The sequence below is a fragment of the Orycteropus afer genome, unplaced genomic scaffold, assembly GCF_000298275.1.
Source record: "Orycteropus afer afer isolate SDZICR_OR568_19922 unplaced genomic scaffold, OryAfe1.0 scaffold00170, whole genome shotgun sequence".
Lineage (NCBI taxonomy): Eukaryota > Metazoa > Chordata > Mammalia > Tubulidentata > Orycteropodidae > Orycteropus > Orycteropus afer.
In genome coordinates, this window is record NW_006921757.1 from 859908 (window position 1) to 881724 (window position 21817).

Genomic DNA, 21817 nt, shown 5'->3' on the forward strand with positions numbered 1-21817 from the left:
CTGACGATGGACTTCTCTTTAAAATGTATAGAAAACGCCAACACCTCAACAAAAAAAAGACAAACAATCCAATTAAAAAATGAGCAAAAGATCTGAACAGACACTTGAGCAAAGAAGATATTCAGGCAGCCAACAAACACGTGAAGAAATGTTTGTGATCACTGGCCATTAGAGAGAAGAAAATCAAAACAACAATGAGATACCATCTCACCCCAGTACTAACAGCAAAGTTCAACAACACAGAAAACAAATGCTGGTGAGAATATGGAGGGACTGGGACTCTCATACACTGCTGGTGAGACTATAAAATGATATAACCTCTGCGAAAATCGGTATGGTGATTCCTTAAAAAGTTGGAAACAGAAACACCATTTGATCCAGCAATCCCATTACTAGATATATATCCGGAAACCCAAGGAGGGGTCGCTATGAGTCGGGTTTGACTCGACGGCACATAACAACAACAACAACAATCCTAAAGAAGCGAGAGCCAGGACCCATATATATGCACACTCATGTCCATTGCAGCACTATTCACAATCGCAAAGAGATGGAAACAACCTAAGTTCTCATCAATGGAAGAAAGGATAACCAAACTGTAGTACATGCAGACAGCGGAATACTATGCAACACTAAAGAATAATGTAGAATCCATGAAACACTGCATAACGTGGATGAACTTGGAGGACATTACACTGAGTGAAATAAATCAATTACAGAAGGACAAACATTGCATTAATTCACTATTATAAAATGTCAAGGAAAGGTTTATGTATGGAAGGGAACTTTCTTTGCTGGTTACCAGGGATGGGACGGCTGGGGAGGGAAAATTTCCAAATACATTAAACAAACACACACACACACACACACACACACCAAAGACTATTAGTGGTTACAAAGGGTAGGAGGAGGGGGAAAAGAGAAGCTTTTGTTTGCAGGGTACTGAGTTTCTGCTAACGGTGGTGGAATGTTTTGGAAAAGGATAGTAATAATGGTGGCACAACATGAAAAATGTCATCAATGTCCCTGAGCTGTAAATGTGGAAGCTGTGATGCTGGTGAATGTCTTGGTGTGTTTTCACCATAGTAAAAGTAAACTGAAAGAAAGTGATGCCAAGCAACTCTTCCCATCTCATTTATACCCAATACTATAAATGCCAACAAAACAGAAAAAATGCAGATAGGGAGAATCCTATCAAACATTGTTTTCACTTAGATGCATAAGTCCCCCCGCCACCCCAATTGAAATGTTATGGAGAAATCCCTTTATAAACCAGGAAAAAAAAGAAGCTACCAAGGCTAAAGTGAGGGTTGGAAACCACAGCACTTCTTTCCCACTGGTATTGAAAACACTTGAATAGAGCTGCAGAACACAATAAAATGTCACTGCTCTAAGTGCATGGAAGTTTGTAAACACCATGTCCCCCTGGGAGTTCTGGTAGCATAGTGCCTAAGCCACTTGACTGCTAACCAGAAGGCTGGCGGTTCACTTCCACCAGCCATTCCTTGGAAGGCAGGTTGGGCAATCTACTTCTGTAGTGATACTGCCTCAGAAACCCAAGGAGGGTCACTAGGAGTCAGGTCGACTCAATGGCACGTAACAACAACATGTGCCTAGTAGCCACCACTCAGAGAGACTCTTTATTGAAACAGTTTCCCTTTTAAATGGAATGGATGGCTGACTGCCTCTGGGAACAACTGCCTCCTTCGCCATGAGACAAGTAGAACTAGACGGTATCTGGCTACCACTGCTGAACGCTCTGATCAAAGATTCCATAGACGAATCCTACTCAAAAAGGGAAAAAAAGCAGAACAAAATTTAAATTTTCATGGAATCCAGATTTTCTGGAGCAGTTGAAGCTGGATGAACATTTGAAACCATTGTCCTGAGACAGTCTTTAAACCTGAAACTTTAAAAATATCCCTTGAAGCCTGTCATAAACCAAACAACAGTCTAGTTTACTGAGTGAAGAATGTCTGCTGTGAGCATTGTGTAATTTTAAGGAACTTTCTATAAGGGTTCAAATTGATGACAGGGCCTTAAAAGGTCAGATAGAAGCCTAAGAGGAAGTGAGTTCATGTCAACAGGGGAGGAACACCCTGGAGAAGAAGGTAAGAAAAGCTGTACAATTTGTACAATGTAATCAATGTCTCTGTGTTGTACATACAGAATTGGTATGTTGTTTAAGAAAACAATCTCTTAGCATTGGTCCCATAGAGACTGGTGGAACCTCTGAGCCTAGGGCCCTTACACACCCTCAAAGCAGGAAGTGAACTCACTTGTCTGCCTCAACTTTCAGCCAAACAACAGATGGGCCTGTAAGGTAAACAGTAACACCTGGGAGGAACATAGTCCTAGGAACAATCAAGCACACAAGATCAAAAGGGCAGCACTTGCCCAGAGACAAAGCTCCGAAGGAAAGAGGGATAGAAGAGGAGAGCAAACGGAAACGGAAAACAGAGGCAGGAAGTGGGTAGAATGCTGTTATAGTGTGGGGATTGTAATCAGTGTCGTGAAACACAATGTGTATGGACTTTTGAATGGAAAATGAACTTGCTCTATGTACTTTGACCCAAATCACAATAAAAAGTTAAGCAAAAAAGAAGTCAGGCAGACAGGAGTGCTAGTGTGGTTTTTTTTTAAAAAAAAAAACAAAGAGGATGTTGAAAGGTTGGCTCAGTCAGGAAAAAAAACAAAAGAGTCCCTAAGGAAACTTAGCAGGGAGGGCGCCAAGCAGAGCTGAGATACGGGCAGGTTGGTGCGTGCCTCTCCAAGACAGGGGACAGCACCACAGTGCTCTGAATCTGCAGTGTGCTGAGCAAGAAACAATTCATACAAAAAGATAAGCGAGAGCCTGCCCTTTTCTCTTCTCCAGAGATAACCCCAACCTCATTATGTATGTCAAGAATAAATCCAAATTCATTTAAATCTGCTCAGACTCTAGATTGTTCACTACGATTGCTTCCCCACCGTCAAGCTGGGGCATCAATTTCTTTCCTGAATATATATATCCTACCTTGAAATCACAAAATCTTAGAATCAGAAGGTGCTTAAGGGAATAAAGCTCCAACTTCTGAACTAACACCACTGAGAATGTATTTTTCTGCAATAAACCACAGATTCTAAAAGTTTCTAGTGATTTTCACAATATTATCTTTCTAGATAAGCCTAGGGTCACTTCAGGAGAAGGCACACAGTGATATGCCCCATGTTCGCTTACCTAAGGACAACACGGCACCCAGCCGGATTGTGATCTGACTCCACCCATCACTCACTAGTCTTCAGTGTCCACAACCTGCACACCGAAGTCTGCATGCATGGCAGACACCTGGCAGGCTAAAGGAGTCACAAATACGTAGAATAGGGCATGTGGGAGATTTTATAAAAACCTTTAAAAATAAGAAGGGTCTGATGATGACTCAATGTCTTGGAAATACCACAGAAGGATGTAAAAGATACTTCCCACCTTAAGTTGAGAACACTCAGAGCAAAACTAACAATGTGGCACGTCAGCCACCGGAGAACTGTTGGGGTGAAATGAGGAACAGAAACATTGGAAAGCCAGCACAGGCTGAAAAATAAGGATGGTGCAGAAAAGAAACGATGTGGCACGCTCCCTTAGAAGTCCTGATGCCTCTAGAAAGAGGGACCAACTCAGCAGTGCCACCAAGAAGTGTAAGTGCCGGTCCATTAAAAATACAGAGGATACATACGGAACTCTCAGAATCCTGGGGCAAAATCGCAGGCATTTGAATGCAGCCCATGAGAGAAGCACAGCTTGAGGACACGTGCAAAAATGCCAAACCCTTACCTTGCCAGGACACAAGGCAGTGAGGGAGGGAGCTACTGATGACAGGCGATCGAACTAGCAAGAAGGCCACCTTTGGGGAATTTGGGGTCTATTTATTCTTTAAATAAAAGAGATTGGCTTGCTCTAGATATGGTTTAGGGAGCTCTGGTAACGTAGTGCCTAAGGCACTTGACTGCTAACCAGAAGGCTGGCGGTTCAAACCCACCAGCCACTCCTTGGAAGGAAGGTTGGGCAATCTACTTCCGTAGTGATACTGCCTTGGAAACCCAAGGAGGGGTTGCTAGGAGTCGGATCTGACTCAACAGCAGTGAGCTTGTATTTTTTTTTTTAGGTATGGTTTGCATCGGAGGCATAACGAGGGCAGCCAAAAGCAGATGAGCATTGAGATGATGCCTCAAAGGGTCAGCAAACAGTGAAGCTGCTGAGGCGTGCCCCGCAGACAGGTGGACACGCCTGAAAGCAATGGGCCAACTGCAAATTGGTATTCTTCTTCCTCTTCCTGTCTCGCCGGCTCTCCTGGTGAGCTCCCATCCAAGACATCTGAGAAAGGTTAGCAGATCATCCCCCTTCACAGAGGAGCAGCGCCTACAGAGCTCTAAGAAAGCTCATCATGTCCCGCGTAGGCAGCTGCGCTGACCCAAGAAGTCAGATGAGTTAACAGGCTGCCCTTTTCCCAAACCTTACAATGTTTTCTAAAAGGGCTAATGGCCAAGCAGTGCTCTGAAAAGCAAAGTCAATGGAAGAGCACCGTGCATCACTGGTGGTAACCCTGTTGTTGTTGTTATGTGCCATTGAGTCAGACCCGACTCATAGCGACCCCACCTTGGGTTTCTGAGGTGGTATCACTATGGAAGTAGATTGCCCAAACTTCCTTCTGAGGAGTGGCTGGTGGGTTTGAACCGCCAGTCTTCTGGTTAGCAGTCAAGTGGCTTAGGCGCTATACCACCAGAGCTCCTGGTAGTAACCCTAGTGGTAATCACAAAGAGAAGTGGGTACTCAGGGGTCAGGGCCAAGGAAATCTGCCGTAATTGACAGCCTTGTGGGGAATGCCTTAGGAGAAGGGCCTTGCAACGATAGCTTCACTCACCTATTATTTGCCTCAAGAATTGCAGGAAGAATGTCTGGTATGAATGTAGCAGATGGCATTAATTTGGCCTTTGCTAAAGCATTAGACACAGCAACTCAAGGAATTTTACTTGGGAAATTAATTCAAATTGGCTTGGCTCAGTACACAATCACTGAAGATTAAAAAATGGCTGGAGAATGATAAACAAAAGACAGTTAAGTGACAGTCCAGGCAGTGAGAGAGTTGGGGTCAACACCAAAGCCACTCTTGTATAGGGTTCTATTCAGGGCCCTGGAGAGGAATAAACATCTCACTAATGAGATCTGCCGAGGACACTGAGTGGGGAGGTGGAGGGACCACATTGACAGAGGCGTAAAATTACAAGGCAGAGTTCAACTGGATAAAGTACAACTAAATTATCCAGGGAAAAACAAACCCAACTCCGATAACATGCAAGAGACAGGTGGGAGAAGGGCCAGGAGCAGCACATGAAGAGAGTTCTGACACGCTGTAGCGCGACAGAAGCCAGCAGAAGGCTAGCTCCAAACGAAAGGCAAACTGGATGAAGCAGGGCGTCAGAAAAGAAGAGGTCTTGCAAAGAGGCCAATTTCCTCATTCTCCAACAAGGGTTCATTCTGCACTGGTAATGTTTTTTGATGGCTATGAGGCCACCGCCTTTCCTATCTGGTAGGTGTTCTGAGACCTTCTGGATCATGCTTCGCCTCACTGGAGGTTAGCTTCTAGAAGATGGCACCAGGCCACCATCCTGGGGCTCACAGGCAGTACTGCTCCCAAGGAAAACCCACTGACAATTATGTTGGCCATTCTTCCCAGTTCTTTCTGTGGTCTACGTGGCCTATGGCAGTGCCTTCCATGGTTGGGGAAGTGGTTAATTTATCTTTCTTTACTGAACCTGCAACAGGGCAATGACCTTGAAGCCAGTTTTTCCATCATCAGCTTGAAAGCTCTACACAATTATCTGCAGGCAGCTCGAAGCATTAGAAGGCAGACATCTTGTTACAGTCCTTCTCGTCAAAGTGAGCACTAGATTAAAGAGGCTGTTTTCTTCTTCAAAACTAAAACTTAAAAAAAAACAAACTGCAATATCTATACATACTCATTAAACATTATAGCACCACATAGCTATTTCTAACAGTGTAACAAAAAAGCATATTCTGGTCTCACTTTCCAGAACAGCTTTGCAAGTTATTTCCATGCTTACCTGCTTGTCAGAATTAAACATTCACTAGCAGCAGAGGGAATTCAAGGCAGAAAGTACGAACACATGTCCCATTGTACTGCTACAGGCTCCTGCTACCCTGTGAATGTGTAACCTACTCAAGTTACCATCAGCTCAGACAGAATGTGCCCACCACACACCCACTCCCTGAATCCCACCGAAAGTATATGTTCATAATTGTGTCCATTTCCTAGAGTAGGTGTGTGATCAAATGGTATGACAGGATAGGAAACCCCACTTCCCACTATGAATTCTTTCAGAATTCTTTCATAGCCTCTCTGTCAGGGGGAGAAGAACAAGGAAGTGAGGAACCATGATAAGCAATACCAATTACGAACTATAAATCCCAGGCCATTAATGAGGGTTGAGGAACCAGTGACTGTATTTTCACTGAACTCTCTGTGCTCAAGAATGAGGTCCTAGCCAGAGTTCATTGGGCAAAGTCCACAAGAAAGAATCCAAAAAGCCAAACAGCCTGACAGACTGCTTTCTCAGCTGGCATTCTGTGTGACATTCTCCAGATACTCTATCCATCAGGAGGTGACAATGTGTTGCAGGTAAATGCCATGTATCAGGACAACATTCTGGGCCAAAGAGCAAGAAAAGTGATCGCAAAGGCAGACAATGAAGCCGGGTGTAGGTAACATGCCCAAACTCATGCCTCCTCTAACTGAAGAGCTTAACCTGGCAACCACTACACTTGTAGAATTCAATGGGCCCAGGCCACAGAAGAACTGCTGAGTGAGGCAAGACCCACATCCCCCTGGAGACTGTCCTGTGGTTGGGCTCATGCAGTGGGCTGGGCCACGCGTATCAGCTCAGCAACAGCAGCTCGGCTCTGCTTTTCCCCCGAAAAGTCTGGGAATCACTCAACTCCCAGCACCGGCCAGTGACAAAAGTCTCCCTGAGTAAGAGCCTTGAGGAATATCAACGGCAAGAAACACTGGCGGGCAGTGTGCATGTCCTTGGGGCAACCAGCCACTGGGATGAAGGACAGAAGTAAAATGTCACAGGGCTTCTCAAACGCTCTCCTGCCAGCTGTCAGAAGTACGAATCAAACTCATTTCCTAAGAAATGTTTTCATTTCCTCTATACACGACAAAGGGTCTAGAGGTGACAAATGGGAGGGGCTGGGCAATAAGGGCTCCTGGAGGTAAGAGACGGAGGCAACGGTGTGGCACACAGCAGCAGGCTTTCCTGTCAGTCCTTGGAAATGGTGATAATGAAGCGATCTCATACAGCGCTTTCTCACCCCCAATCCCCTTCATAACATCTACATAGCAAGATCGTATCTAACACACACCCATTCTACGGATTCAAAAACTGGAGGCCCAGATACACTTAATCAAGAGCAAGTTCAAAGTGTGTCGCTCTTCTTCCCATGGGGGAAAACCGAAATGACAAAATGATACACGCTTTCTCAGTGCATTATTTTCCAACACATTGCCCAGGGATAGGTGGGCTAGTGGGAAAGAACCAAATGGGGCTGTGGGTCCCCATGTATCTCCTGAGATAATCGGGCATCTCACCTGGCCTCAGCAGCAAGCAGCTCGTCATAGTGTGAGGATCTTTGGTCATCATCCTGCCGGTATCGGATCACCGTGGCTAGACCTTTACTGACAAGAGCTTCCGCGATGTTTCTGCAACAGAAGAGATAGGTCAGTGAACATTCGAGATGCACATGGGGCTCAGTCAACAGAAATAATAACAGTTAGCACCTGGAGGCCTCAACACGTGCTGGCAGAGGGAGAGGGGAGGCAAGGGTTTCAAGACCAATGAGCTGCTAAGCCAGAAATCCCAATGCAAGACTGAATAACCAAGTTCCCTGGCTCAGCGTGTTTCTGGTGAGTACAGTCAGATGCTGTATCAATCTATACAGAAAACCTAGCAGAAAATATCTGTAAAAAGCCCCCATTAGGCCAGGCTATTTACAGAATGTCATAAACAAGCCACCACCCTCAAGAAAAGTCTAGTCTAAAATATCCAGCACAGAGAGAAACGAAACCCATAAAAGCATGACCTGAATTTCACAAAATCTCCTTTCTAGTCTATTCTGTGACTAGAAAATGCCTTGTTCTCATTCGGCAATGTAGAAACCACTGGTTACCAGTGTGTCTCTTCTCATAAGAACTCCTGACAATGGGTCTCCCACCTGGAGGGGCATGGAGGAGTAAGAGCCGGGAGTGAACGAATGATTGGGAGGGACGGCACATGATGCTGCTGGGAAGACAGTTCTTAGGAAAAACGGAACCAGATGGGAAGCAAAAAAGGGAAAAGGAAAACATGGAGACGACCAGTTCTGGAGCGATACCCCAAGAGGACTGCAGACAAATCTCAGAGTAGATTCCTGCTGACAGCAATCCTCGAACGTGAAGGGCCTTTTCTTTTTAACCACTGGAGTAAGACCATGCTCCCACTTGGGAACGGAAGAGGGACCATACCTACCAACCAGAGAGTGCATCGGAAATGGCTCTCTGACAGCCAATGAAATGTTATTTGCATGTCTTCCCTGAACCTGGAAAAGGGCCTGAAGCAAGCTGCAAATATAAATTTTCAGAATTTAACTGCAGCAAATACTGGAAAACAAGAGGCATGATATGATGAAAGAAGAGTGGTGGTTATGTCTTTCTTTGTGCCTGTCACAATTACACCAAAGGCCCCTCTCAAACCATCTGGTTAGCTGCCCTTCAGGGAGGGGGCCATAGTAAGCAACAGGCTACTGCACCATATGCTATGATTTAGTGTTGCTTGAAAATGCAGTTAACTCGTAACACACTAGTGGATCCTCAGAGGCTAGTAGAGAAGATGCTGTGAGCTGAACTAACCAGTCTATGTTCATGTCAAGCCACGTTAGTGTTCTAGTTACCAAAACCCAGGAGAACATCTATTTTTTTTAAGAAGAAGAAAATACGTGCGGGTAGGGAAGAGAGGAAAAGCTGCTGTGGCTGATAGTCTTCTCATTCTAAGCCCCTCTGCTGCCTGTTTATCCACTGCCAGCACGATATTAATATCTCCAAACCACCACAGAATTAGCACTTCTCAAAATCCACTCCCACAAAGAGGCTGCTTTGCTGGCCACCCTGTCTCCTGAGTCACCGCAGAAGCGTGCTGGCAAACACTGTCATTATCGCAGAGTTGGGTTTGGCAGCATGCAGAAGGAAACAACCACAAACCAGCAGAAGTATGTACTGATGCTTGGGGAGGATTTAACAACGCTGTCACCCAGGAGCCCTAACAGGGCAGGTGAGCGGCTCCTCCACCAAGGAGCTAGACAGAAGACGGAGGAGTGAGGCAGGGGACAATTCCACGTTTGACAGGTTAAGATGTCTTAGTGATTTGAAATGCCAAAAGAGCAAAGGCATACTTGCTATTGCATTTTGAATCACTGAGCATCGATATCTGACAGTTAATACATGGGATCTAGAGGAGAAAGATGGAATGGCAGAGCAGACATAGGAAATGCACACAAAAAAGCTTCTGTAGAAAAAGCTAGAGAATGCCAAGGCAACAGCACAAGTGCCATAATGATCTATGGTTGTTAATGCTATTCAAATCAATCCCTGGACTTTACTGCGTATCTACATGGCCAGCAGAGAACCGAAGACCCAATCCTTCCCACGTCCTTCTTCATCCTTTCCCTCTTTATCCTATTGGCAAATGTCTATACACCAGTTGAAGCCTGCCATCATGGACTTCCTAAGGCCTGAGATTCCAAACTTTTTCCACTCCCACCCACTACTCTCCTCTGCCATCTCTTGAAAGCTTAAGAGTCTCTTTGACAGTGTTCTCTTAGCTATCTCATCCTTAACTAGAGTTCCCCTGGAGGAACGGTTATGGTGCTGGTGCTCAGCAATAAGGCAAGTAAAAATACATGAAATAATAATGGCCACCACTAGTTGGACATTTACTAAGTGCTGGACATGTGAGGACCACATCACATGTATTTTCTTCTTTGTTCATGCTCCCCTCTGATGACTACTCATGTCTCTCTTGCTCTCTGTTACCTCAGTACCTAGCACAATTCTAGGCACAAAAAAAAAAGGCATGTTCTTTTTTAAAAGACATTGATTTAATCATTTAGCTAATTTAGGATAAATAAACATATTTTTTTTAATTTGGGAACATTACAGTACATTCTTTTGTTTTAATACATCCTGAAAATATTGAGACACATTGCAGTATCAGAAAAACACCTAATTGTTTGAGAATACAGGATTGGAAGTTTATTTGTTATCCTAAGCATGTATTAGCCAAGCTTGCCCAGCAGAAAATTAAAGACAAAAATCTTCTGTCTGGCTTATCAGCTTCTGTCTTTCTCCTTCCCATTATCTAAAACTTGAATTTAAAAGGAGAACAAAAGGGAGAGAGATCCATGTGCTTGAGTGTCTCATTCATTTCTTTTGGCTGCTAATGAAAGGTTAGGAGACTTTTTCCCTTGGCTAAAGATAGCTCAGAACCTGACACTGGTGTGCCGATTAGGTGCTCAGGAAGAAAAGACCGCATTAAACTGTGTGCCATGACATCATGCTGCTGTACACAAATCTGTAAGTTCTGCTTTCTTGAGTGTACCACTAATGCTACTCCAATTATACGTGTCTAGTATGAAGAATGGATACTTCACATTCAGCATATAAAAAGGGACCTAACAGCCTTTGAAGTCTAACAGGAAGTCATCTCTCTCTATCATCTAGAAATACAAAGAGCATTAGTGCTGGGATTGAAATGGCTTTCCCAAACCCAAGGAGAAATGCTGGATTCTATTAGAAGAGAACAGTTTCCACTAGGGCGCCAACAGGTGTTCCTCAATGAAACATATGAGACACATACAGGCTTTTGAAAAGAAGTACAAGTGGAGGCCATCTCCCACTCCCTCTTCTTTCCACAGACAGTAAAGATGTAATAAGCTCATATTTTGTCATCATGAGACACTTTTGATACCATGGAGCTCCATATTCTGCCAACATGGAGAAAAGGCGTTCTCCACACAAGGCAGTAGGAGGAAGTTTAAGGAGTAGGAGTCACTTTCAATTTCACTAGGCTGTTTAAATTTTCTGTGGGCCCAAAATTAGAAGTACAAACAATACATTGGTAAGTTAGATAAGGACATTTTCTGAAATTGCTCAGATTACTTCACTGTGTATATGTGTGTGTGTGTGTGTGTGTGTGTTTACTTTTGAAACAATCTAAACTTACAGGAAAGATGCATGTACTATGCAAAGAACAACCTCCCTTGAATCATGTAAGTAGTCACCCTATTATGCTATCAATCCCAAATACTTTATTGTGCATGTTCTACAAATCAGGACAGACTTCCACGTAATCAAACAATAACTGTCAGAACCAGGACATTAACATGAACACATTACTATCATCTAAAACACAAATCAAGACTTTGCCTTGCCTTTTTTTTTTTTGAGTATATCATCAGGAAAGGTCAATTGCTAGAAAAGGCAATCGTGGTTGCCAAAGCAGAAGGTCAGCAAAACCAAAGGCACCCCTTAATGAGATGGGCCGATACAACATCCTCACAGTGGGCTCAGAAACACCAACAGTCATGAAGACAGCACAGGGCCGATCAACGCTACGCTCTGTTATGCACAAGGTCACAATCAATCAGAACAGAACAATCCATAAACACTACTCAAATGTTGTCAACTGTCCCCATAGGATCTAGATCAGAATCAGGCACTCACTGCATTGAGTTGCTATGTCTGGAACAATTCTTCAATCTTTCTTTGACTATCACAGCCTTGATGTGCTGGAAGTGCAAAGGCACTTAGTTATTTTGTAGACTGCCTCTCAATTTTGGTTTGTCTGGTGTTTCTTAGTGACTCAAGCTAGGAATCTTTGGCAGGAATATCACAAAACTGATGCTATCTTGAGCCTTTTGCCTCCTATGAAATGATGTATAATTTACTGATAATGTCTACTTCAATTACTTGATTAGGGTGGTGTCCAGGTTTCTCCACGGGTGAAGTCCATCAGACTTTTCTACTATAAAGTTACTGTTTTCTTTGTAATGAATAGGTATTTTGTGAGGAGATACTTTGAACTGTAGAACTTTCATCCCTCATAAAATTCCCAAGTCATCTATTCATTTATATCAGTACGATATTCAAAGTGTTATAATCCTTTTCTTTTTTTAAATGTTGATACTCAAATCATTCTCAATTTTGCCAGCAAGAGCTCCACCAACTGCCTTCCAAGTCCTTTGGATAAATCGCCTCACTCTGTGAGCACTTCCTTATTTTCTGGCACCAGATGTTCCAGGCTTATCTTGTACTGTCTTCCCCAGGTTTGGTATTAGTTATTTATCTACAGAGTCCTGACTCCTTTTAGAGTAAAAAGTGGAATTTAGAAGCCAAGATGTGGCTGCTAAGTATGCTCACTGCTATCAGGGTGCTGCCGCTACCAAACCTGCTCAGTAGACAGAGCTGGAAAACATACGCATGTAATCTATTACTACAGTTCATATACACAGACACATACGCGTCCACACTTTTGTGTTTATTTCTGTCTCCAGCTGCAACTATAAAAACCAGGCGAGAAAGTCAATGAAAATGTGCCTCTGAGATCTGGGGCTACAGGAGGCATAACCGACAGGCCCAGAGGTTGCGCTCTGAAATCCAGCCCTGCTGTCTGAGCCCTCGTTCTGCTTCCAGCTAATGAACGAACACAGCAGAGATGGCACGGCAGGCCTGTTGCTGGGAGACAAGGGGCCCCTCTGATGGGCAACTCTGGCTCAAGGACTCAGCTCTGCAGACACTTTCCTAGAACTGCCCCAAGTTTAGAGTTTTCTTATCCAATTTTCCCTCCCTTTCTCCACAGGGTTAGACCTTCATTGCAGCTTAGTGGTCTCCAGTCTCCTCCAGCTCCCTCCCCATTTTCCTTGGGAGATTTTTCCCCAATTAATCTCTTGCATGTCTAATTCCATCCTGACATCTGCTTCTTGGAGAACATGAACCAGCACAGCATGAGTTCACACAGATATCTACAATTCCAAACCAATGCTACAAAGTTCATTCTAGTTTTCCTTCTTTCCACATTTTCAACTTCCTTCTCTGGCAGTAGAAAACCTGGCTTGTGTTGTCTTTAATACTGTGACTTACACGATCAACTGCCCTGTGTACAACCAACTGAGCATCACTGCTGTCACACCCTCCAAGTGGATGCTCAGGCTCCAACACTTTGTCCCTGAGCCTCCTTCCCACGTGGATGCTCTTTTCAGCTGGCCTGGACTCTGACACCTGTGCTGACACCCCACACCAGGCTAACCCATTTGTGTATATGCCCATTTTGCTCTGCTCTAACAGCCTGAAGATTAAAGTGTTTTCACTCATCCCCAAACACCAACCACAACTACTTTTCTAAAGAGCCAAACCATGAAGAGGCAGAGAGAGCTTGTCAAGGATGATCTCGTGTCTTCAAGAGAGAACCAGACTGTGGCTTATGCATTTGCTGTCCAGTAATACTCACAGCAAAGGTAATAAACATTTCAACAATGACAACAAAAGCAATACCCTGCAAATACACACACCTTCTCTCTACTCACTCACTGATACATTCTGTGACTTCCATGATTTGGTACCTTTCAACAGATTGAATTAAAGGGAATATGCTACTTGATAAAATGTAATCTGGGTCAGATGGATAAAGACATCCAAAGAAGCGGCACAGAGAATAATACTGTGGCACTCACAAACACACACCCTCTCCTCTATCTAAAAACGGCTAAAAGATAACTGTCAATGGCTCTGGTTCATAAATCTCTTTTATCTTACTGTTTGAGCTTAACATTTTCCACTTAAAAACCATCTACATTTTATCAGTTGCTGAAGTGTCCATGGAGATTACAAAAGCTATAATTTTTTCCTTAAGGCAAATGCACACGTGGGTACAAATTCAGTAAAAAATAAACCCATAAGGAAAGTCTCTATAATATGATTTTAGTCAATTTTAAAGAAAAAGGTTGAAAGATAATGCCTCAATTAATTCATAATAGTCATGGTATCGATAGTAGAGGCCCATATGTGACACATGTGCATGCACACAAGACACTCAGCACACAACTGCTTTACGATAACTCACACAACTGCTTTACGATAACTCTGAGGTCAAATCCCACACACAGGCATGCAATGAACCCATGCCATTTTCTGTGAGGGAACAAGACATGTGTAGCCGGGACCTCTGTGATCCCTGACCCTCAAAGGCTCCAGTGTATTATGCTGGAAAACTGCTCCACTCCCTTGTCACATGCGGTGTACCTTTGCTACAAGGACAGGCATCCTCACAAGGGTTGGACAGAGACCGCAGCAGACAGGGTTTCAATACCGATTGCTAACATACCAGATTAGATTTCTTGGCTGAAAGCAAAGACTACCAAAGGCTACCAGAAAGATGTTTATTTGTGTTTTATTGACTATGAAAAGGCCTTCGATTTTATGGATTGTAACAAACTATGGATAATATTGAGAAGAATGGGAATTCCAGAACACTTAAAATGTGCTGAGGAACCTGTACATAGACCAGGAGGCTGTCATTCAAACAGAACAAGGGAACACTGCATGGTTTAAAATCAGGAAGGGAGTGCATCAGGGTTGTATCTTTTACCATACTTATTCAATCTGTATGCAGAGCAAATAATCTGAGAAGCTGGACTACATGAAGAAGAACATGGCATCAGGACTGGAGGAAGATTCATTGACACAACTTTGCTTGGTGAAAGTGAAGATGACTTGAAACACTTACTGATGAAGGTTAAAGACTACAGTCTGCAGTATGGATTGCACCTCAACATAAAGAAAGCGAAAACACTCACAACTGGCCCAGTAAGCAGCATCACGAAAAACGGAGAAAGGAGTGAAGTCATCAAAGATTTCATATTACTTGGTTCCACAGTCAACAGCAATGGAAGCAGCAGTCAAAAAATCGGAGGATATATTGCATAGGGCAAATCTGCTGGAAGAGATTTTAAAATGCTGAAGAGCAAAGATGTCTCTTTGAAGACTAAGGTGCGCCTAACCCAAGCTATGGTATTTTCAATTGCCACATATGCATGTGAAAGCTGGACAATGACTAAGGAAGACTGAAGAAGAGCTGATGCTGTTGAGTTGCGGTGTTGGTGAAGAATGCTGAAAATACCATGGAATGCTAGAAGAACCAACAAATCTGTCCTGGAACAAGTGCAGCCAGAATGCTCCTTCGAAGAGAGAATGGCCAGGCGGTCATTTCATCTACTTTGGTCATGTTGTCAGAAGGAACCATTCCCTGGAGAAGGATATCATGCTTGGTAAAGTGGAAGGTCAGCAAAAAAGAGGAAGGCCTTCAATGAGATGGATTGACATAGTGGGTGTAACGAAAGGCTGAGGTATAGCAAGGACCGTGAGGCTGGCACCGGACAAGCAGTGTTCCGTTCTGTTGGACACAGGGTCACTATGAGTCAGAGCCGACTCAACAGCACCTAACAATAACAACTGTGTACCAGATGGCTGATCTCACTTCTGGTCAGCTATACAGGGGCACTGTACTGCAGGCTGAACCACGAGGAATGATATGGTGTACTGATGTCTTTCTATGTGACTAGGTTACAGACAAACAGGGAGGGAGAGGTCATCATAGGATTAGATAAGAAAACAGAAACCTCAGAGGAGAAAACTCTTTGTGGAGAATTTGAGCTCCACACGCCAAAGACAGTGAACAAGTTGGGGAAATGCTCAACAGCTAACAGGCCCAAAGCCAGGCTCCCTGCAGATCAAATTCATGCTAAAACCGTAATATCCATGCTCTTTGAGGCAAGAACCAGACAATGTCAGGTTTGAGACAGACTTGTTTTTTAGAGGCTGTTTTTTTTTTTTTTTTTTTTTTTTTAAAAAAAAAGGGCAAGAGAGAAATTCTAGATGCGAGAGTTCTAAAGAGAATGGGCAATGAACAAATACCTTTTATTAAGTTACTGTTTTTTAATCAGGCCTCACAATCAAAGAAAATGTCCTACTAAATAATAAGGAGCTTCCAAAAACTAACATGATGATGAGCACTCACCCCTTCCTCTCCCACCCAATCTTTTATGCCCCAACTTCCACTGGTTGAATTCTTATGAATCTGAAACACAGATATCCCCCCGTTTTTTCACTCAAACAAGAGGAACTTCTCACACAGTCGAGCAGCCTCTGTAGACACAGGGCGCGGCTCTGGAAGCATCAGTGACTAGAAACAGCCGAAGGGGCACAACCCTTTAAAGATTTACCAAATCTCTCTCCCACTGTCTCATTTTTTCACTTCCCCCTTGAACCTAAGTAATTCTAGAATTAACTCAAATTGATTTTTTTTAAAAAAAATATTTTTGCCCAAAATGTCTCCTTTTTCTAATTAACAAGCCCTGTCACCAGGGTAGTCACCAGAAGATGTGAACAGTGGCCAGAGCCATTCCCAGCATTCACCATACAGACTGAACACAAACGAAGATTCAAATGCCCTCCATGTGCCCAGCCAGGCTTAGAAACTAGGGTGAGGTAAGAGGAAAATCAGTGCTTATCAAACCAAGGTTGTTTGAAGGTAGTCGGAGTCTTAGGGAAGGATGTCCCTGCTCCAGACTCTGAGAGCCTGCGCTTTGACAACCCACCAACTCAATGGTGGTCATGGCAACATAAGGTCCAACATGACCCACAGAAAAGCATCCAGCCGGACTCCCAGATGGGCAAGTAAGGAATGGGGCTGATCTGAACAGCCTTAGAAGCCGATCAAGTGAAAAAGCGCTTCCAAACAAAATTCTGCAGAGAGTTTCAGCTCTTATTTAATGAACATTCAGAAGATGTCCAGAGCTGTGATTCTAAATGTCAGTGAGAGCACTTTCTAGAGATTATGGCTGAGACCTGAAAATCAAGAACTGGCAACACCTACTCTTTGTATTCTCTTTGTGCTTTAATGAATCCTAGTCACCCTTCTCACAAGGTGGAGAAATGGAGAGAAAATAAGGAAGATTGATAATGGACTTAGTCCAATCTTAAGAACTGAGAAAGATGTGTGGTTAGCATGAAATTGATGGAGGCACTTAATGAGATGGGTAGAAACATGTAAATGAAGAAGGAAGGGAGAAAGAAGAAAGAAAAAAAAAGTGTTCTATGAAAACATCACTGCTTTGTACTTAGACAAATCCTTGACTTCTATAGTACGTATCGACCCAGAGCTCATTCCTGGTAACAGGCGTTCTCCTCAGCACTGACCAAAGCCTCGCCAGCACCAGGGGGCACGGCCCACAGTGTCAGCAGCACCCTGCAATTCTGGACAAAGAGAAAGAAAACTAATGCCATCTAGGGACCTGAGTTCCAAGAGTGGTGATGAAGAAATATTACTTCATATTTAATCTCGTAAGACTAGCCAATTCCTTACTCCAAGGTGTCTCTGAGCCATGTCACACCCATTACCTTATTCCTACTTATGTCCTGTATGTGGACATACCTACCCTGGATCTCCTGAGAGAACAACTTAGCAGGTAAAGGAAAGTAAGATAAATATACTCAGATCAAACAGTTAGCCCAATTCATAAATCGGGCTAGTGGAGAGTATTGTGTTGAAAATACAGCTCAAGGTGATTTAGAAAAGGGGGAATGGGCAGTATAACATCAAGTAGTTCTAGCAAGTTGTCATGCTTACTAAACAGACCATTTGGTCCAGTCTTCAGGATTGTTGCGGTACTGTAAACTTACTGCCACCTCTTCTTTACTAGTTTCGTTTATTCTGTAATACCATGGTTATGGCTTTATAAGACAAGTAGAATTGTGGCATTATGTTCCCCTATGCTACCTCCTCTCACAGTAACTAGGAGCTCTGGTGGCATAGTACCTAAGGCATCTGACTGCTAACCAGAAGGTTGGTGGTTCAAACCCACCAGCCACTCTGCAGAAGGAAGGCTTGGCAATCTACTGCCGTGAAGATTTACCACCTCAGAAATTCAAAGGGGGTCACCATGAATCGGAATCAACTCAATGGCAGTGAGTTTGGTTTTGTTGGTTTCTCAGAGTAACACTGCACTTCCACGTCAGCAGATTATCTGCGGTTGTTAGGACAATGATGAACCTTGGCTGAAGGATAAGAGGCATATTAAACATAAGCAGCAATAAAACAATGTTGCTTCAAATACATAGTATTTTCCCCTACCCCTAACCCTCCAAAAAGACAGATGGAAAATGTTGAAGAAAAAAAGTGGCTGTTTCACAGGAGGAAACTACATGGACTTAATCTGAATCTCTATATACTGGAGGATAGGCATGGAGCGTATCTGTGAAGTGACACTTTCTCTACAGGACAAATATGCTTCATTCCCCAAAGCACACAAACACGGCCTTCAAAACCAATTAAGGAAACCAATAAATATTAAATCCAGTGTGAAGAAAATACACTAACAAGTGTGGACTTCCAATCCAGCCATATTGCACCCCCGCCCCCTCAAAAAAAAAAAAACCAAACTCACTGCCATTGAGTCAATTCTGACTCATAGTGACCCTCATTGGGTTTCTAAGGCTGAAATCTTTATGGAAGTAGATTGTCCCATCTTCCTTCCACAGAGCAGCTGGTGGGTTCGATCCGCCAACCTTCTGGTTAGTAGCTAATGCCTTATCCACTATGCCATCAGAGCTCCTTAAGGTGTCCACATTGGTCCACTTAATGATAAATATGCCCTTCATTCAACCTGCCAACTACTTGCAGGACATGTGGATTTGTATGATTCGACATCAAGCAAACCTCAGAATTAAAAAAAAAAAAAACCAAAATCCTCACTTCTCTAGAGTAAGCTTTCTCTCAATATTCTAATCGTGTTGTTGTTGTTGTTGTTATGTGCCATCGAGTCGGCCCTGACTCATAGCGACCCCTCCTTGGGTTTCTGAGGCAGTATCACTACGGAAGTAGATTGCCCAACCTTCCTTCCGAGGAGTGGCTGGTGGGTTTGAACTGCCAGCCTCCTGGATAGCAGTCAAGTGCCTTAGGCACTATGCTACTATACTCCCAGTCACCTAGGCCTGAAATCTCTCTTATGTTTGAATTTGTCTCAATTCACATATGAAAGTCACTGTCAAAAATCTTTGAACTGAAATCTGCAGTGTTTCTTCCTTGATTGTGTTCTTTTCTATTCTTTCTCTCAACCTCAGTGAGGCTCCCATCACTGTCATGCAGAGAGCCTCCCTTACTTGATCTCCTGGTCTCTCTGCAACACCAAAGAATCCTGAACACTGTCAGTTTGATCATCTCAGAAAGAGAGGGCCTAGCAAGTAACTCTCCTTCACAAACCGACCACGATCACAGACGACCCGTCTGAAGGTTTACAATATGGAGACTAACTATCTGATGACTGAGAGGAAGGGAGGAGCGAGGAGGAGCGAGGAGGAGGAGAAGGACTGAGAAAACAGGGGGTGGAAGGAGGGACAGAGGAAGAGGCAAAGGAAAGGGAAAAGACGGGGTTGGGGAGGAGACTAACATTTCTTGAGGACCATGTTAAATGCCTCACGTTTATTAACCCAAGTAACTTCACAAGCACCCCTCGTCTGCCAGTTTGCCATACTCCGGTGGTTTATGTGTTGCTGTGATACTGGAAGCATTGCTACAAATATTTCAAATACCACCAGGGTCATTCATGGTGGCTGCTTTTCAACAGAGCTTCCTGACTAAGACGAACTAGGAAGAAGGATCTACTTCTAAAACAACTGGCCAGTGACAACCTTATGAACAGCAGCAGAACAGCACCTGCTATAATGCCAGAAAATAAGCCACTCAGGGAGGAAGGTATTAACATTATGACTGGGGAGGAACTACTTCTCTAAGTAGAGATGACCTTAATGATGTGATAGAGCACATTATACTTGGTAGAGGATCAGCAAAGAGGAGGAAGATCATTAGCAACATGCACTGACACAGGGGCTAGAAAGATGGACCCAAACACGGTAGCTATTGTGAGGCTGCACGACACCAGGAAGTGTTTCATTCTGCTTTATACAGGGTGGCCATTAGTAGGAACCAACCTGATGGTACCTAACTATAATCTTCACAAAATCCTGCCAAGGTAAGACCTGTAATCATCCCTATTTTGCAGATGAGAAATCTGAGGCACAGAAAGGCTACAAAGCTCCTAAGTGGCAAAGCTATAGCCAGCAAGTAAAGTGATACAAAGGCTTGGGGTGAGACCTGGCATTTCAGAGATGAAAAGGAACTTGCGAGTCATCTCATCCAGCCCCTAGGCTGGAAACATCTGATGGCATAGCGATGTCTTTCCTCTTCTCTCAAAGGACAACTTCAGATTTAATGAACTGAGTATCTACTACAGAACATGAATTTAATCCTTCAACCAATACAGAGGTGGCAGGAATATATGTCTTCTGAAATAAGAGTAAATAGTTTCAGACATGCCTCAAGTAAGCCAGTTACATATGGTAGAGTCAAGATAAGAAGCCATGTTTTCTGATCCAAAATCCAGTTTTCTTTCAACAAAACAGTGCCACAAATTACTATTTGGATAATAGGGTGGTAGACTACCCCACAATCCAGCTCTTACATACCTCTCTACCCCTGATCTGCCCTTTGAAATCTTTGTTCAGCTCTTTTACTTCATCATTTCCTCTATATGCTTTAGCTACTCTCCATTCAAGAGCAAGTTTCAGAGTCTCTTCTGACATCCATTTTGGTCTTTTCATTCTTCCCTGTCTCTTTAATAGCCTTTTACTTTCTTCTTATATGATGTTCTTGATGTCATCACACAACATGCCTGGTCTTTGGTGACTGGTGTTCAGTGTTATCAAATCCATCCTTGAGATGGTCTCTAAATTCAGGTGAGATATACTCAAGGTTGTATTTTGGCTCTATCTGCAATCAACCTTGCTTGCTGAAAATGAAGAAGTCTTGAAGCCCTAACTGATGAGTATCAAAGACCACAGCCTTAAGTATGGATTATACCTCAATATGAAGAAAACAAAAGTCCTCATGGCTGGACCAATAAGCAACATTATGAGAAATGGAGAAAAGACTGAAGTTGTCAGGGATTTCATTTTATTTGCATCCACAATCAATACCCATGGAAGAAATCTAATGATGCACCACGTTAAGCAAGCCTGCTGCAAAAGATCTCTTTAAAGTGGCATTTAAAAAGCAAATATGTCACTTTGAAGACTAAGGTGCCTGACCCTGTCGTTGTTAGGTGCCGTCAAGTCAGTTCTGACTCACAGCAACCCTATGTAAACAGAAGGAATCACTGCCCGGTCCTGTGCCATCTTAGTCCTTACTAAACTTGAGCCCATCATTGCAGTCACTATATCCATCTATCTTGTTGAGGGTATTCCCCCTTTTCACTGACCCCCATTTTACCAAGCTTGAGATCTTTCTCCAGGGAATGGTCCATTCTGACAACACGACCAAAGTAGGTTAGACAAAGTCTGGCCACTCTCACTTCCAAGGAGCATTCTGCCTGCACTTCGACCGGGACAGATTTATTCGTTCTTCTGGCAGACCATGGTATTTTTCTTATTCTTCACCAAAACCACAATTCAGAAGCATCAATTCTTCTTCAGTCTTCCTTCATTTTCAGCAAGCAAGGTTGTGAAACCCGCATATCACAGGTTGTTAATATGTCTTTCTCCAATCCTGATGTTGCGTTCTTCTTCATAATGAGCCAGCTTCTTGGATTACCTGCTCAGCATACAGATTAAACAAGTATGGG

General features: G+C 43.4%; 1 protein-coding gene across 1 annotated transcript in view; it reads right to left on the bottom strand.

Moving 5' to 3' along the window:
• Nucleotides 1–21817, bottom strand: part of SND1 (staphylococcal nuclease and tudor domain containing 1) — a 573924-nt gene that overhangs the window by 246209 nt on the left and 305898 nt on the right. The window contains exon 13 of the mRNA XM_007946735.2: nucleotides 7647–7757. Within this exon, the coding sequence (XP_007944926.1) occupies nucleotides 7647–7757 (111 nt within the window). The remainder of the gene's footprint in view (nucleotides 1–7646; nucleotides 7758–21817) is intronic.